The 18620-nt window shown below is 34.8% G+C and overlaps 1 protein-coding gene across 7 annotated transcripts in view; it reads right to left on the bottom strand.

Moving 5' to 3' along the window:
- Nucleotides 1-708: 708 nt before the first annotated feature.
- LOC150077582 (serine/threonine-protein phosphatase 1 regulatory subunit 10-like) overlaps nt 709-18620 on the bottom strand; it is a 540490-nt gene continuing 522578 nt past the window's right edge. For all 7 annotated transcript variants that reach the window (XM_090385982.1, XM_090385983.1, XM_090385989.1 and 4 more), the window contains 2 exons: nt 15222-15524; nt 709-918 (listed from right to left, as the gene is read on the bottom strand). In XM_090385982.1, the coding sequence (XP_090242108.1) occupies nt 800-918; nt 15222-15524 (422 nt within the window). In that variant the 3' untranslated portion in view covers nt 709-799. The remainder of the gene's footprint in view (nt 919-15221; nt 15525-18620) is intronic.

The raw sequence follows: 18620 nt of genomic DNA, 5'->3' as shown, positions 1-18620 counted from the left end.
GAAATTCTTTAGATATTAGAAATTAAGCACCCCACATCAAAGTGAGTATTGATTTTAATTTGTCCCTTTTAAGCTTTTTCATTAATTAATATGTAGTTTGAAATCCAATTTTTAATAATTACTCAAGACCAAGATAAAATTGTTTCACATAATATGTCACCACAGTCCACCCCTCCCTTCAAAAGGGGGGGGGAAAGTATCAATCATTACATTAAAATTTTTGAACAATGACAGTAAAAAATGGTATGTACAAAACATTAGTATGATACAAAATGAACTTCTATAAAACATTACTATAGTTCTGAAAACTACCTTGTAGAGACATACAAACACCCATATTAACAAATATTATACATCACTACAATAATTCAGGAGATGAGCACAGCATGGAAAGAATCTGAATGTTCTTTCATCTCTGAGTAAACTTTAAGTAAACTTTGCAAATGGTCCTTCAGTCAGCTTGTGCAATTAACTGTTCAGCCTGAGAAGCATTCTATGCACAAAAATAGGCAGGAAAGTTTGTTTCAACTTGATTCTGTTGTCTTTACAGGTGTGCATATGTGTGTACGCGTGCACACACACACACACACAAGAAACACTGATGAAATATATATATATATGCAAACTCCAACCTAACAAATGACATTTTTTTACACTTCATGCTTTTTTTTTTTTTTTTTGAAACACTGAAAAGGTCTGTTTTTAGTGAGTCCTGAGTAAAGTTTACTGTATAATCACACAAGGCACAAAAGAACTAACAAGCACAAGGTGCTTGATATATATATTAATGCAGTTGTTACTATAATGGTGGTCCATTAATACCAGGATGTAGAAACATACATGAAGCTCCATATCTGCAACCACCAGCCTTGAAATGTTTACATGGAACTCGATGATGTCCTCTGGATCTAGAAGCACCTTAAAAAAAATAAATTTTGTTAGCTTGAAAAGCTCAACTTACAGAAAGCACCAACATTATTGGTATCATCAATGTCAAATTGTATAGTATCACTAATGCAGAGATGCTGACCTCTTTAAACTAATAACATCTATGAAGGATACTGAAATTTTTAAAAAGATGAAATTAAAGTACTTAACAAAAACTTAACTTTTGTTTTTAACAAATTGTGACAAACTGAAGCATTTGTAACAAACTGTAGAATTTGCATTTTGCTGTCATTTTCCTTTTTCAGTTCTGATATATCTGATTTTGTGAAGAATATGAAGCTAAACCTGATTTTTAGGTTTTTACAAACAAGGAAGTTTTTTTATTCATTATGGGGTAAAGAATGATTTATCAAAGGAATACTATATTTTTAAAGAAAATGCATCACTTTCACTTTGAAAAAACACAGCATAAAGAGTGATTTGCATGTGACTTATGAACAATGAACACAAAAAGTGATTAAAGCTAAATAGTAACTACAACAAGTAATTTCAACTAGTACTACAATTAGTAATTTCAACAAGAATTGAAATGTTCAATTCTTGTTGAACAGTAACCCAAGAACCAAGAAGTTCATATATGCTAATGAAATTGATGACTCTGGAACTATCCATTGATGGATGCTTCCTGGAATTTGCACACACACTAACAGAAACCGAATGACAAATATCCAAAACAGAATGACAGGTTTCTAAGACCAGTCAAAAAAAAAAAAAAAAAAAAAAAACCCACAGACCATGTGAGTTTCTGCTATCTCCATCACTCATACATAGAAATGTGTTAATCGTCCAGGAGTTTGCACAACAGATCTTGTAGCTTTAGAAGCCTTTTACAATGAAAAAAAAATTGCATTAACAAACTTAAAAATATGTAAATTCCCAATTGAGATTGATCTCTCTCAATGCTGAAGCTTTTGTAGGTTAGACTGTATAACTGCACTTTGGGCTTCAGCAATGAGAAAGAAACTCTACTGGGAATTTACATATTTTTAAGGTTGTTGAGGTAAACTGTATTATACAGATGACAGTCATTATCTAAAATATGCATAAAACATTGGAAGTATGCCCAAAGAAGACTTCAGTTTGAATCAGAGAAAGTCCTTTCTTTGCTATATTCTCTGGAGTTCACTGAACTGAGAACACAAGCCAACCAAATAAAAAGGATGATTTTTTTTTTCAATGAAACCACTGATTACTCAGCAACTCGATAGATGAATCAAAAAGACGACTAGCCTTCATAAAGATTAGGCAATTTTTTAAATTCTAATCAATCTCTCTCTCTCTCTCTCTCTCTCTCTCTCTCTCTCTCTCTCTCTCTCTCTCTCTCTCTCCCTCCCTCCCTCCCTCCCTCTGGCACTCGATCTTTCTCCCTATTTTTGTTTATAGCCATTTTATGAACTATTTGGAAGGTGCAATTAATAACCTTACAAATACAGGAGAAAGTAATCACAGACATTGACAAATAGTTTATGTTGACACATTAGCATAGCTATAAAATTAGAAACATTCAAATGTATTGTAGTGTGAAGTCGTGAGAAACTTAATGAGTATCTGCAACACATGCAAGGACAGCCTTAAAGTTATCTTCTGTGCATTAAGTTTAACAAAAGTTTACAGGCATTCACTTTTTCTAGTGAAAAGAATTAATGATGCTACATATGATAACTGGATATGCTCACAATCTTTCTGTCACCACAATCAAAAATGATAATCCAGAAGAAAGATTCATTTTTCAACAAGATGTTATGCTTATCTATTATTATTACAGGTGAAAAATAGTCTAAATCCAATATTCTCAGGTTACTGCAGTCATAGCAGCTCCTATCAAGTGGCTTCCTCATTAACCAGATCTAGTGCGTCTTGAATTCTTTCTTCATTTATAGTGATAATAATTTCCTTCACCCAATTAAATTTTGCATATACTCCACAAAATGTTGGGTTGCCAGGCAGGAACTAAGTTTTGTTAAAACGTCTGATCCCCTCTGGTACCCATACTGATATCTATAAACTTGATTTTTCTTTCTGTGAAAAACAAAGTTGGTATAAATGGTTGAAGCTTGTAAGGTGTTTTGTTGTATAACTGCTGATCTATATACCAAGTGTTTCAATTAAAAGGCACTAGAATCTAAGTTGCTTACATTTAGGTTTAGGCTATTTGTTGTTTGGATCTTTTTTTGTCACATTTGGGCTGAATTTTAGATTTTGATGTTACTAATCCTAAATTAAAATTGCATAATCAATCAACTGTTCTTTTCTAAATGGAAAATTGTTTGACATCCAAGGAAAGTTAGACTAAAAACAACATAAAAAGCAATATTGGTGTACTTCTAAAATGAATGTAAACTGATTTTAATCTAATGAAAACAAAATAATAATAATATGGTTGTAGTATGATGAATAGTGGCACAATTGCAATCATACACTGTGAACATCCCACACAACCATTGTGGTTCCTTGTTTTTCTTTCAAATAAAATTGGCTCAAAAGTACAATAAAATTGTTTCAGAAGCATGATTTGGGGTTCTAAGCTATTTCTTTCTTTCTTTCTAATTCCATCAGAGGATAGAAATCACCGAGAACAAACAAGTTCTGGACATATTAATCAATTTCAGTAGAGAATTTCATAATTTATGGTGGCCAGCAGTGTTGCCTAGAATTGAGAAGCAGAGGTATCTAGGAACCTGTATCTACTGATTAGGAGTTACTGCCTGAAAGTAGGAGCATAGTTGGCAATAGGCATAATACCAATGAAAGAGAAGCATCAAAGGAATGCCCTCAGGGGTCTGTATTGGTCCCCACTCTATAGAATTGTGTTTTTATCCTTGCTTTATTTCGAAAGCATATTATGCTGATGGTTTCCTTATACTAGTTAAAGGATATTCATAACCTGTGTTTGAAGAAAGAGCAGCCTTGCTAATAGACTTGTAACTGTTTGGTTGGACTAACAAACTGAGAATACTTATTTTTTTTATTTTTATTGTTTTCTGCATTAAAATCCTGTATTTTTCTTCCATTATATGACTAATACCATCTGAAACTACAGTAAAATCTCATCAATACAAACTCAGTTTATACAAAGCATACCATTCTCCTGCGAAAGGATAGGCTTTTCTATGTAAATATATTCATTTATTACAAAATTTTGTTAATATGTATTACAAAGTTCGTTTTCACCCTGTGAGAAATAAATACTGTTATTTTGTATGTTTAATACAAATCTTAGCACAGTTGTCTGATTACTACTCCTATAATTGCCTCTGGCCACCTGGTTCCCTGCCTCTCAAAAGATGGCACTGACTTGTTAAAGTTAGAATTTACTTTTGCATAAACAAAACCAGTTTATGATAGCTACAACGTAAGTGCACTCTAAAAACATCATTGCGAAGGATGAGCTGTTAAACTAAAAGCATAAAAACCATTTTTCTAAGTTTTTTACATACATTCCCTCGCTTTTCATGGGATTAAGGCCAGTTCTTTATTTTTATTTATTTTTTTTATTTGTTTGTTGGCATATTGGCTTCTGTGGCCATATTGCACCTCTTAAAGTTTTTGCATTTTCTACTCTGATACAAGCTCAAGGCGGGATTCAAACCCACAACCTTTGGGTTGCCAGGCAGGCACTTTACCCACTCGGCTAGCCAGGTCGGCTAAAGCCAGTTCAAAGAGTCTTCTGCTACAGTATAGTATAATCTATTTTTTGCCAATTTATCTGAGCTGATGTCTTTTTTGGAACTTGAAGGCTGTTTATATCAAATCTCATCTAGCGGTGTTATGGTGACAAAATGTAAACGGACATAGCAAAGAAATATAACATCCCTTTACCTACAATACTGAAAAACGAAAAAAATTCATGGTGCAAAACAAAAGGAGCTTGAAACAGAACTTTTTAACAAATGCATGCATCTAACTTGCCAATATCGAGTCTGATTTCGCAAGAAAAGTCAAATTATCTAGATTTAGCTCCACAACATGAAATTAGTGATTTGCAGCAGTGACTGGCTCCAAAGATTTAAAGACAGGAATAAGTTGGTTTCGCAAAATGTTTATGGCGAATCTAGATTATTCAACAAAGAAAACACTACAGACTGATTGTGTCCGGTATGGTCTATTCTAGAAAAATATGAGGCAAAGGATATTGTTAACCTTGACAAGACAGATTTATATAATTTGTTGCCAAACAAAACATTTGCTTTTTCGAGCAGAGTCTTGTCATGGTAGAAAATTACATAAACAAAGACTCGTTCTGTTATTCTGCAATTCAGATGAGGGTACAAAACTACGCCACTTGTCATCGGTAAGTTTTCCAACCTAAGATTATATGGCCAATAGAAGTGCTTGGCTTACGGTCAAAATTTTTTCAATCTTGCTTATCAAAAGTGGGCAGAAGAATAGCTTCAGAATAAAGGATCCTAGATTGTTCTACAGCAATACTGCAGAGACACCTGAGTTGACAAATATATGGCTGTTGTTTTTACCTCCCAATACCACCAGTTTTATGTAGCCACTGAATCAAGGCATTATTTATAACTTCAAGGGAGCATATAAATCCCAACTATTTGCAGCCAAATTGGAATGTCTTGGATGCTATATTTAATCTTGTTATTGCTTGGGACAATATTGCATCAAGTGCTATCAACTGCTTCAGAAAAAGTGGCTTTGGAGAAAAGATCATTAAATTGCTTCAGAAAGAGTGGCTTTGGAGAGAAGATCATTAAAAAGCATGGTCCAAGGTCCAGAAAATGAATGTGATAGCAAAATTAAGGAATGGGGGAATTTGAAGGAGCATATGGATTTTGTTGGCAAACTTGAAGAGTTTATACACAGAGTAACAATATACACAGAGTAAATGATGAAGTTGCTACAATAGCAATGCCAAAACCAGAAGAGCACACACTGCCATCTAAAAAAGATACCCAAAATACATTGAGCATAATAGAAAATGTGTTGACCTGCAGTAATGTTGATAAAGAAACAACTATTGCATTTGATAGTCTGTGTTAAAAATGCATATAGAACAAAAACTGTGCACCATTGGATTATTTTTTTAAATTAGATTAATTTATTAAAAAGTTGATGGTTTGTATGTCTCCTTTTTTATATTAAGATTGTAATTCTTTTTACTGTGATACTAAAATATTGTATATATCAAAATATATATACTGTACAATATTTTCATTTCCGTTAATTGCTTTTCTCTTAGTTTTATCTTAGAAATAAAATAAAATCTTTAAAAAATTGTTATTCTTATTACTGTATTTTATTAGATAGGGCTTTTATTTTTATTATTTTTTTAGATATACAGGTAACCCTCATATAACACGGTTATTAGGTTCCTGTAAAATGTCGTGTTGTGCAAAACCATGTTGTGCGGGACTAAGAAAAAGTACAAAAAGGGGGGTTATGTTCCAAAAGCTAACAAAAATACACTATTTCGTTAAGAAAAATACACCATTCTAGATTTCATGTATCTTGTGCTCTCTTGAAAAAATCAGTAATCTGGATTTGTTTGCTTTTGCTTGATAAATCTTTGTGAATTTCATCGTATGGAACATTTTTGAAGCTCCCTTTTGAACTTTGGGCTCCTTTCATTCAAGAATCTGCATTCAAAAAATAAGATTCTAATTACTCGGTTAACTTTATGCCTTCCCCTATGCTTTTTAGTGTAAAATTTGGAAGTTTAGAATTTTCGTCTGTGATATCATCTCTGAATTGATTTGATTTTACCTCCAATGCCCTTTGCACCAAATCCGCTACGCCGGCTTTTTTTCTACCAGTAATCATATCTTTTTTATATATTTTTTAGGAGCATCAGCGACTGGGGCCATGTTACTCTGTGTATATTGTCTATAAATTGCATGTGTCCTGAGGTAAATTTTCTGTTTTGCTGGACAAAAAATCTGAGTTTCCGGGAGAAAAAACCATGCTGCTCTCGCCCGATCCTAACTCAGTCATGTTGGGAAAAAGACCCATAAAAATTCCTCCCTTCATCGATGGGATTCGAACTGAGGTCTTTTTCAAGCGGTTTTGGGAGGAGGGCGATTCTATATACTGTGCTGCCCACGAGGGCTTCAGTAGTCATATCAAAACCTTCCCCTCCTACCGACGTAGCAAGTTCTACTATCACACTGATTCCATTTTCTGCCCGTTCAATCATATTTCCTGAATGAACTGACTCTGGCCATACATTTTTCCACACACATTTAATGTTGACGGTTTTACTCCTTTCAGCAATAAAGCTATGATTCTGATACAGTCCACAATTGAGAAATGTTTCCATGCCGCCATTACTTCAATAGATTCGGAATCAAATTTTTTTTCAAAATCCATTGTAACGATTTTCTGATGTAATGAGTTTTAAAGGTGGATATAATGTCTTGATCTAAAGGCTGAATGAAAGGAGTTGTATTAAACCAGTAAAACTGTGGCGGTAGGCACAATTGTTTGGATGACTTAAATCTTTTGGATGGCCTGGTGTGTGCTATCCAATAGTAATAAAACTTTGAAATCTAGATTTTTCCACAAGTTCAATAGCACAGAATGCAACAAGGGAATTTTTCCCAACAAAATAAAATACAGGGATTTCTCAATATTTTTTTTTTTTGACTAGCGAGTCAACAGTGGGGGATTCAAAAAGAGTGGAAACGTTTAGCAGGGTTTTCCCTGCACAAAAGTTCAAAAATACCCTTTTATGCAAGGTTTACTGAAATTTTCTAACTGTATTATAGCAAAACCATGTTATATAAGTAATGTGTTATATGGGGACTAATATAATAAAACTATATAGTAGTTTTATTTTAAATATATAGCATGTACCCAAAAGAAAAAAGGGGGGGGGGGTAAAAGTTTAGCACTTTTGGAAGACCTCATTGCTACAAACCTCATCATTACAAAACATGAAAATTTAAGTCCCTTGAACTTTGTATTAGCAAGATTCTACTGTAAAACACCAATGAGCTTTTTAGACTAAACTAATGGTGGGAAACAAATTCACATTGAGAAAAAAAAGCAGCTGATCAGGCAAAATTTTAATTTAGAAACTGTAAAAGCCAAATGGTAAAACAGTCCAAAGGCCCTGTGCTGGCCACTGCAATGTTTCAATGTTATTAACTAAAAAGCATAGATTCACCATCTTTGTTTTTTGATATGGAGTGTTGTCATGTTGGAGGGTGAAATGATCACTTCCCTTTTAATAATGAATTAAAACTAAATAAATGTGAAATTAAATAAAAGAACAGATAATTTATGAATTATAACTGGGAAAATTGCAGACATAAGCCTGTGTAACATCATTCAACTAATTAAACCAATAAAAAACTACCATTGAGGGAATTAAGGTAACATAAATAAAAATGATATAGAACTAAAATAGAAAATATTAATAGCACATTCAAAAGTTTTATCCTCTGTGTTAAACAAGAGGTCAAATGTAATGATGAAAAAAAAAACCCAAGTGGGAGAACCCTGAAAAGCCACTTTGAACATAAGAGTTTACAAGCCTCAATATGCTAACAATTTTCACTGAACTAAACCTGATTTGGTCATGTACACCTCAGCATGAATTGTTGAGGAGGCTTCCATCCTGCAGTGGGTTGATAATGGCTGCACTTTACCTTTTACCAGGGATCACCAATTGGTAGAGACCACCATCCCACCTCCAGACTTCCAATGATTTTTCATGGACTATAAATTATCTGAACCTAAGTCATTAATTTGTACATAAAGTATATTTTAGTTTTGCATTTTTATAAGTTCCCTTAATTTGATGAGTAACATTAAAAAATTATGGCCTCCGTAGCCATTAAATTATGGTCAGGAGTGGGAGTGCAGTAGCACATGCTCCTTGAGCAGACCATGGTTCAAGCCCCTGACTGCTAAATATGGTCGATCTGCCAACCTGCACTGGACCAGCATGGCAGATTATGGTCCATTTCCCTCAGCATGAATTGAGGAGTCTTCCATCCTGCAGTGGGTTGATAATGGCGACAGTTAAGCTTTTTTTTTTTTTTTATTTAAAAAATTATTCATAGATTTATATTGAAAGCTTTCGTATATATTACCTATGTCAAAAAACATCTGAAATGTAAATAATTTTATTTTGCAATACACTTTCATAACGTTCACTCCAATAGTCATTCATTTGTTTATTGTGCTTGTCTGATAACACAATATTCTCTAATTAACTATTCTCTATTTTTTTGTCTACTTATTACTCCATTTTTAGATGTACAGTTGGTTGTGATTTTTTCTTTGGGATAACAAGATGTTTTTTGAAATATTATATAATGTAATGTTAAAATTTTTAAATTGGCAAAACCATATATCTCCCCCCCCCCACCAAAGCAGTTATCATTTCTAACCAGTGTCTGGAAATGCTGATGCTGATTCAGAATGGACTACTCCCATTTACCCAATATTTGAATTGTTATTGCTTCAATGATAGGGAGAAAAGGGAAAGAGGCAAGCAAAAGAAAGAGAACATCCAAATATTATAACGAAGATGAGCTATGCATCACATGACATAGTATACACGGCCAATCCCACATGACACTGCATTAATAAAGTAATAATACAACTGTTATTTAAAGACTGAATTTTTCAGCTGACAAAGACAATATCTGCTGTCAAAAGTTACCACTTATATTTTAATATAACTGATTTTAATTGTAAATATCTTCTGTTTTTTTCCATTTTATTTCTACTACTGCTTTTTTTATATTAGTGAATAAATGTAATTTTGAATACAGTGCGTGTGGGGTTAGTGCTCAATAAGTCCAATACATATTGATCCTTATTTTAAAACTCTATGATAATGATTTTGTTACTTTTAAAAACTAAAAAAAAAGAAATTTTAATTCAATTAATTGTGACAAACTGGTAATAAATGAAAAAAAATTATTGCATATTATCTGATGTTTAGTTATTAACATATTTTTACATGTAGAGTTTAATATTTTTTGTGGCCAGTGACATCAACCTCATATATAAGTGGTCTGCACCTGAAAAATGGTTGGGGAAACACTGCTCGACTGGATTTAAACCCGGTGACTTGATAAGCTAAATTAAATGCCCTACCATTCCCGGTGACAGTAAAAACAAGAGGCACTGTGAACTGGATAGTTGTTACCCTAGAATACAGGAGTATTTAAATCATTATTGCCCCTCAAATGTTCAGCACCACTTGATCATACAGGCTATCTTGTATAGCCTGTTTGATTCATCTTAGTTTGCATTTCAAGTAGAGGGGCCCACTTCACTAGAGTCTGCATGAAATTCCTCATTGCTTCTCTTGTAAACTTGATTCGCCAGACTCCATCATAGCTTTCCAATCAGTCTTTTTTGGGAGCCTAAACCAGATATGCAATTCTCTTTGCAGGGCTCTCTCAGAAATAGTATTAAGAGATCCTTAGCGAACTGTTTGCATTAGTTCTTGTCTTGATGAAAATTGCTTTTCATTTACCAGACGTGAGTTTTGTTGTAAATCACTATCACTTAGCACAGCTGTAGCTCTTTTTTGGGCTTAAGGGTACAAGGAATAAATAATCCCAGAAGTAAAAATTAAAAGGGAACAGTTTTTAGGCTGGACTGAATGAAGTAATAATAAAGCCAGCAAGCTTAAAAAAGCATCTGCTAAAAACAAAACAACCTTAAATAATTTGTCTAGTTCTTCCTTGAATTTATTCAAACTACCCACTTTCCCAACAACAGATGGAAGTTTGTTCCAACTATCAACCACTGCTGGCTGAAAGCAAATTTCCACATCTATTCTGCAACCATCCTTCCTCAATTTTAATTTATGTTCCTCGTGTGTGCAGTCTGAGCAATACAATGTTATCAGCATTGTGCTTCCTCAATCAATTGAAAGCCTTAAACATATCAATCAGATGACCTTACAGGTACCTAATCTCCAGAGGCTGAAATTTGCTGAACTGAAGCCTTTCTTAGTGAGACCACACATTTGTTCTCCTCACCAATCTTGTTGCCCTTCTTTTCACCCAGTCCAGCGGGTCTGCATCCTTCCCAAAATGACTTATACAATAGAATAACCACACACCTCCTTATCCTGCTAGCAAAATAGGATTTTTTTTATTTTTATTTATTTATTTTTTGCTAATGCCATATAAGCTTGCTTTTTTATTTTTTTGCATCATTTGTCACTATTAGCTAATTTTATTTTAAATTGGTTGGCATCTGGGGCAACACTCATCACAGACATAACTCTGAAATCCAGTGAGGTTTAGAAATGTCTTATACAAGGTGTCATGAAAAACTTGAGCCCAATGAGTGGATGCTCCATCCAGCTGAAAGATAACAGTACGCTGTCTCTGTTCCAATTGCGGTTTAGCATAATTAATGAGAATGTCTAAAAATACGTTTGTACTAATCGTGTTTTTGTAGAAGAAGAAAGGTCCAATAATATAATCATGTAATAGGGTGCACCACACATTGATTTTGGAACTGTTACGAATATGCTCTCTTACAACATGTGGATTTTTGGATCCCCAAATATGCATATTGTGTCTATTGACAACACCACTAACATGAAACGAGGCCTCGTTTCATGTTAGTGGAACGAGGCCTCGTCCAAAAAACAAACGTTCTGCAAACACTGATTATCCTCATCAATTTTATTCAATATGAGGTTAGCAAATTCCTCACGTTTACGATGATCATTTGGTTTCGATTGTTGAACTATCGGAACTTTATAGGCATATAGCTTTAGATGTTTCCGTAATACTTTGTGCACTGTAGACTTTGGTACTTGTAACTGCCGTGAAGCTTGTCGCACGAATTTACTAGGTGATCGTGTAAAAGCAACTTGAATTGCACCCACTGTTTCTTTGGAAATGGACAGTCTGCCAATGCTTTTCCCTTTCTCAACTGACCCAGTTGCCAAAAACTTTTCCATCCACAATTTAATAAGCTTCAGGTCTGGAAGATTTCTACTATACTCGGCTCTAAACATTCTCTGCAAAGTCAGAGGAGATTTTGTATCAGCTAACCAAACAACACACTGAACTTTCTCTTGTACAGATGGCATCTTGAATGAATAGAAGCAAAAGCAATACTAGTGGCAAGCATAGTAAACTTAATCAATACATCATTGTATTGTTGTATCGATAAAAACTTTCAATATAAATGTACAATATGGTTAGATTTTGTTAACCTCCCAACAGTAATAAAATTTTTGTAACAAAATGTAATCAGGGTAATCATTTGTGGACACCCTGCACATTAGATTGTTATAGGCGTACATGTATTTCCCATCACCATCAATGGAACAGAACTTGTCTACAAAAAAAAAAAAAACTGCTGTTTTATTCTGAAGTGCCATGTTGACCACTTTCATAAGTTACACAGATACAGGTTGGGAAACACTGTTCTAGATGATTAAACATAATCGGGGAACTTCACTCTGTGACACAATTGGAATTTGGAGAGTACAAAGTGTACAGAAAGGATAGACATGATGAAGTTCAAGTGTTGGTCAAGTCAGACATCGAAGGCAGATATTATTGGGATATCAGAGATGTGGTGTCACACATGTATAAGCATGTACAGAATTGGAATTTAGGGAGTACAATGTGTGCAGAAAAGGTAGACAGGATAGGAAGGCTTATGCTGTTAGTTAAGAAACATAAAATCTAAGGAAGTGCATTCAGCTGACATGGGTGGACAGTGTAATATTGAGCCAGTCTGGTGTGACACAAGCACTGGGAAAGTAAAATTGAGAGTAGGAGTGTGTTACAGTTGTAGTGACTCTGATGAGTACAACTGTACAGATTGTCTTACAATGGGGGATTTTAGCTTCCTACATACTGACTGGAACTTGTGGGTTGGTCACTCACACACTAGCAAGACTTCTGTGGATTTATTGGATGTTTTTTTCTACAGCAACATATTAGACAGGCAACCAGACAGCATATTGCTCTTGATGTGGTTATCAGCAGTGATTATTCGTGCATTAGGAATTTGCAGATAAAGGAACCACTAGGTGGCAGTGATCACAGTGTACTGATTACTACCAATTGGGTAAAGGGAAGGGTTTTTGCTTCCATAAAGGTGACTACAATGGGACCAACTGATCATGTTACCAGCAGAAAATTATAAATGGGAAGCATTCAAGAAAGTAATTGTGGAAACTACTAGGCTTTTCATACCTATTAAGAAATACTGTTCAAGGTTTAGGCCTAAATGGATGTCGGATGAACTAATGAGACTTGTGGGAGAGCAGAAAAATGCAGGAGATGCATATAAAATATCAGGTGACGCAAAAGTCTATGATAGATATAAGCTAGTCTGTAATAAAATCACAAAGGAAATATGGCAAGTGAAGGCAGATTATAAGAAATCTTTAGCAAAGGGTGCTAAGAAAAACAGTAAGGACTTCTTTAGTTATATAAACTCTAGAAGGAAGGGGATGAAACAATTGGTCCACTTGATATCGATGGTTCGACTGTTGATGATCCTACTCAGAGAGCTGATAATCTGAATCAGTATTTTGCATCTTTCACAAATGAGGAATTATTAAAGGAGGTAAATGCCAGAAGTTTATTAAACTGTAACAGGGTGTTTAATGATTCTGCAATAACTGAGAACAAAGTGGAGGATAAATTGCCAAAGTGAAACATAAGAAAAGTACCTGGGGTGGATGGGATATATCCAGTTATATAGAAGGAGGTAGCAAAGAAAGTAAGCACACCATTAGCCATAATTATGAGAGCATCCTTGGACTCAGGGGAAGTCCCCATGGAAGTGAACTTGTGCAAATGTATACCCAATTCACAAAGTGAATTGGGTATACATTTGCACATTGGGGTACATCTAGAAAGATCTAGGAGTGACACGAATAATTACAGACCAGTTAATTTAACTTCTGTTCTGGGGAAAAAAATGGAGTCACTGGTTAAAGATGCATTGCAGGATCATCTAGATAAGACTGCTGTAAAAATTCAGGCACAGCATGGGTTTGTTAAGGGAAAGTCTTGTCTGACAAATTTGATTGGATACTATGATGTGGTTACAAGGAACTGGATGCAGCAAATAATTTTGAAATCATATACTTTGATTTCAGGAACTTTTGACACTGTTGCACATGAAAGACTACTCTATAAATTGGCGCACTATAGTATTAAGTGCAAGTTGCTACAATGGATAAAAGGGTGGTTGAGTGAGAGAAGACAGAGAGCGGTAATCAATGGATGCTGCCCTTCGTGGACTAATGTTATTAGTGGAGTCCCCCCAGGGTTTGGTGTTGGGCCCACTGTTGTTTTGTATATTTATCAATGATATTGATGAAGGTATATCAGGTTTAATGTTGAAGTTTGTAGATGATACAAAGGTAGGCCGGGTTGTTAATGACAGTAATGACAATGTGCTACTCCAACAGGATCTAAAAAATTTGAGATGGGCTGAAAAGTGGCAACTGAAGTTTAACCTTGACAAATGCAAAGTACTGCATATGGGTAGATGTAACCCCAGAGAAACATACCAACTGTGTGGTACTACACTTAGGGTGGTAGAAAATGAAAAAGATCTGGGAGTAATTGGGCAGTTAGATATGATGTTTTCTGAACAATGCAGATAGGCTGAAAGAGCAGGTCATGGGATTTTGTCAATGACATACAGGAATTTTGCTAGTAGGGAAAAGGAAGTGGTTATCCCTTTGTATAATCAATGGTCAGGCCACTAATGAGTACTGTGCACATGTCCGGAAGCCTGATCTTAGGAAGGATGTAGCATTGCTTTTGTGAGAACAGAGAAGGGCAACAAGATTGGTGAGGGCAATGAAAGGGTGGGCTTACCAAGAAAGATTTAAGTTCTGCCAACTGTAGCATCTGGAGACTAGGCACCTGCAAGGTAATCTGATTGAGGTGTATAAGGGTTTGAATGGGTTGAGCAGTCTCAATTCTGACGGGATTCTTCTGCTTGCTCAGATTGCAAACCTGAGGGGGGCATAAATTCAAACTGAGGAAACAGTTATAGAATATATGTGTGGAAATTTTCCTTTAGCTAGCAGGTAGTTGATTGCTGGAACAAACTTCCACGACAGATGGAAGTTGTGAAAGTTGATAGCTTAAATAAATTCAAGGAGGAACTGGACAAATGTTTAGAGGGAATGGATGTGTGAAATGATTTTTTTTTTTTTTGGCTGATGCTACATAAGTTTGTTTTCTTGCATCACTAGCCTCTACTAGTAACTACAAACAAGATACAATCTAGATATCGTACAGTTTGAGTTTGACTAATTTAATTATACACAGTGCAATAACTATTACCTTGTGGACGTGATGGCATATGAAGGCCTCTAACTCTTGGAAGATTTTCAGGACCAGGTCCAGGTATCCTTAAAGGTGGCATCATCCTTGGTCTTGGACCTCTTATTCCAGGAGGCATGCCCATCTGAAGTGGTTGATTATTGTAATTGCCAGCAAAATATGGATCTCCAATAGGAAGCTGTCCAGAAATATCATCTACTGCACTCCATTCCAATGGAACATCTGATCCTTCATTCACTAAAGGAGGATTAAATCCTGGAGGAGCCACACCAAGTAAACCAGCTGCGATCATTCCATCAGAACCTGCAATGATAACCCAACATTTATATGAACACAAAAAAAAAAAAAAAAAAAAACATAAACAGCATTTATCAACATGACTATTGGTTAGCAAAATGACATTTGACATTCAGCCCAGATCCAAATAGAAAATAATCTAAATATTATAGAGATATTTGAAAGTAATATGTTTATTCGTGTATTTATAACAAGAGCCCATGCATCGATGGTGTCCAACCCATAGCATGTCAGTATTTTGTCTGTCCGTATTTTGCTTGCAAATGCATCAGAATTGGCTTTTTGTGCCGTGAATGAGTCATAGATTTAAATTTAATGAGGAAAAAATTCTGAACATCCAACACAACTAAGTTAGTAATCACTGAAACCCTGGAAATTAAGTTGCAAGAAAATTCTATCAATGTGCAGCATCCCTACCTCATTTTGGATTCATGGCCATTACCCCAGGGTCCTGAGCTGGATATCATCATTCTTCTCTTTCTTGGTGATTCCTTCTGACTCTCTCTCTCTCAGGGTAACTGAGAATTTTTTTTGGCTGGTGCAGCATAAGCCTCAAGCTTCCTTGCACCATATGGCTAATAATAATAATAATACTAATCTCCAATTAATACTTTGACAACACACACACACTGCATCATTTCCAAACCTGTGTTCAAGCCAGTTAGTCGAAAAGCCTAGTCTGCTCAAGAAAGGAAAAGTTTTGTAAAATTGTTTTAACTTATTTCATCTCTGTGATTTTAATTTATCTCATCGCCGTGATCTTTCGTTTTAGTTAATTTTAATCAATTTTGACACGTCTTCTATCACTTAGTGTTTCGTGCAGGTGGTTTGATATGTTTTGGGGTTGGGTTGGCTTCCTTTACCTTCTATCCCGGGGTATGTCAAATCATTTGTGGTGCTGAGTGCAAGAATTCATTAAAATTATTTCAGTCATTTATATTTGGAGAGTGTCATCCTGAAGTTATTCCATGGATCAGATTGGGGTAATCTCTCTTTTATTCTTTTAAGTAACATATAATGTACAAACAAAGCTTCAACCAACAAGGTTGAAGGCAAAGCAACAATACAATACAATGTATCCTCAGTTTCTGTAATGATCAATATGCATGCAGTAAAGTTAGATATGTAGGCTGAATAGCATAAATCAAAATGAATATGACAAAACTGAACTATATGGCTTATACTAATACTAAAAACCATTGATAAGTGGCAATAAAGATGCACTAAACTTCACCGAAATCATTAACACAGTGCAAGAAAACACACACTGAAATCAAAGTTAAAATTTTTATTGCAAAAAATTCAAATATGTAAACACACCTGCCAAAACATATGATATAAAGTCCAGATAAAATTTTTCAACGTTGTAAACATTGAAAAAGTATATCTAGAAAACCTAACATTTACATTAGGTTTTCCAGATACTTATCAGCATAGATTGTTATTCATAAGTTAAACATGAGCAGAGTAACCCAATGTTAGCTTTTAAATGCATATTATTAAATTCAATGGGCCTGTAACTGAAAAAATATATCTGCTTATTTAAAAAAACAATACAATCTAGACTAAAAACTGGAAGAAAACGAAACTTATTGTAAAAGTGAAAGAAACACACACACACACAAATGATTTTGAAAACTTGCACTCTAAATCATAAATTGAAAGAGTTGGTAGGTATGCACTTTGGGATTCTGTTACCAAGTCAATGCAAAAATAAATATGCACATCTTCAGATGAAGTTGAAAGGAAACAGTTTCTTCTCATCTCTAACTATAGAGAGGTTTTTGTGACACTGAATTTGTTTATAGAAAATGCAAATTAACAAAACTGTAAAACACAAAAATTATGTCAAGATAAACAAAGGAAAGTTGATCATTATGTGTTTTTTCAGCCATACAACCTTGAAGCATTTTTGGATGACAACAGTGGAATGTGACAAGTCTATCAAATCTTGCCTTGTCAAGAATTGATAGACTTGTAAATTTCAATAAATATTTCATTACATAATGGCTTGGAAGACTGTACAGCCAAGGCAAGAGGAACTGCTTTTCTAATCTTGAATAAATGAACAAGAGAGTATTTAATGTTAAGGAATGTACGAAATTCAAGAGCAGAATAAATATATTTAAACTGGTGGTATCTGATCACTTAATGAGCATAGATACTAAACTATTAGTATGTAGGGATAAATGTATATTCTCTTGGAATATACATGCTGTTATTTGACTGTATCATTTACTTTGAAAGCCAAAAGCTTTCACTTTGTTTAATCTTCAGTTCCAAATTCCAAAAAGAATTTTCTAAATGTTTCCATTACCTGTCTGAAAACTGATCTTATCATATTTTAATATTATCTACCTAATAATCTTGTAAAATACATACAGGATGATTCAAAAAGGACGTTACAACTTGGTAAGTGTATAGAAATTTATTCAGGAGACATAATTTATTTAACTGTCATATTGTAGCAAAAAACATCAAGTTTTACTGATGTAGTGCCGCATACCGAATTCTGTCAACACGAGCACCAGCAGCTTGCATTTAAAAAATGGCCACTTTCACATTTCATGTTAGCGGTATGGTTAACACCCACAACTGCAGGATTTGGGCCAGCAAAAACCCATGTGCACATCTGGAACATGTTCGTGATAGCAGAAAGGTGAATGTCTTTTGTGCCCTCAGCAAAGAAAAATTTTACGGACACTTCTTTTTCCACGAGACAGCCATCAATGGTATCATGTATCTGGATATGCTGGAAAATTTTCTCATTCCACAGTTCAACGATGACCACGAAGGACGCTTTCACTTTTCAGCAAGATGGAGCAATTCCTCAATAACTGTTTCCCAGGTTGGTGGATTGGTTGAGAGCAGGATCATTAGCATGGCCACCTCGTTCCCCAGATTTGACACCTCTAGACTTTTTACTATGGGGTTTCATTAAAGACCGAGTGTTTGTTCCATCCTTACCCACCAATCTTGCTGAGCTCAAAACTAAAATCACCGCCGCAGTTACAGAAGTTACACCGGATATGTTACGTCACGTTTGGGAGGAAATTTAGTTCAGATGTGATGTCTGCCGTATCACCAATGGCAGTCACATCG

Source organism: Mastigoproctus giganteus, chromosome 12, assembly GCF_048544385.1.
Source record: "Mastigoproctus giganteus isolate SK-2022 chromosome 12, ASM4854438v1, whole genome shotgun sequence".
Taxonomy (NCBI): Eukaryota; Metazoa; Arthropoda; class Arachnida; order Uropygi; family Thelyphonidae; genus Mastigoproctus; species Mastigoproctus giganteus.
The sequence above is the reverse complement of the archived record's forward strand: the minus strand, read 5'-3'. Positions and strand labels throughout refer to the sequence as shown.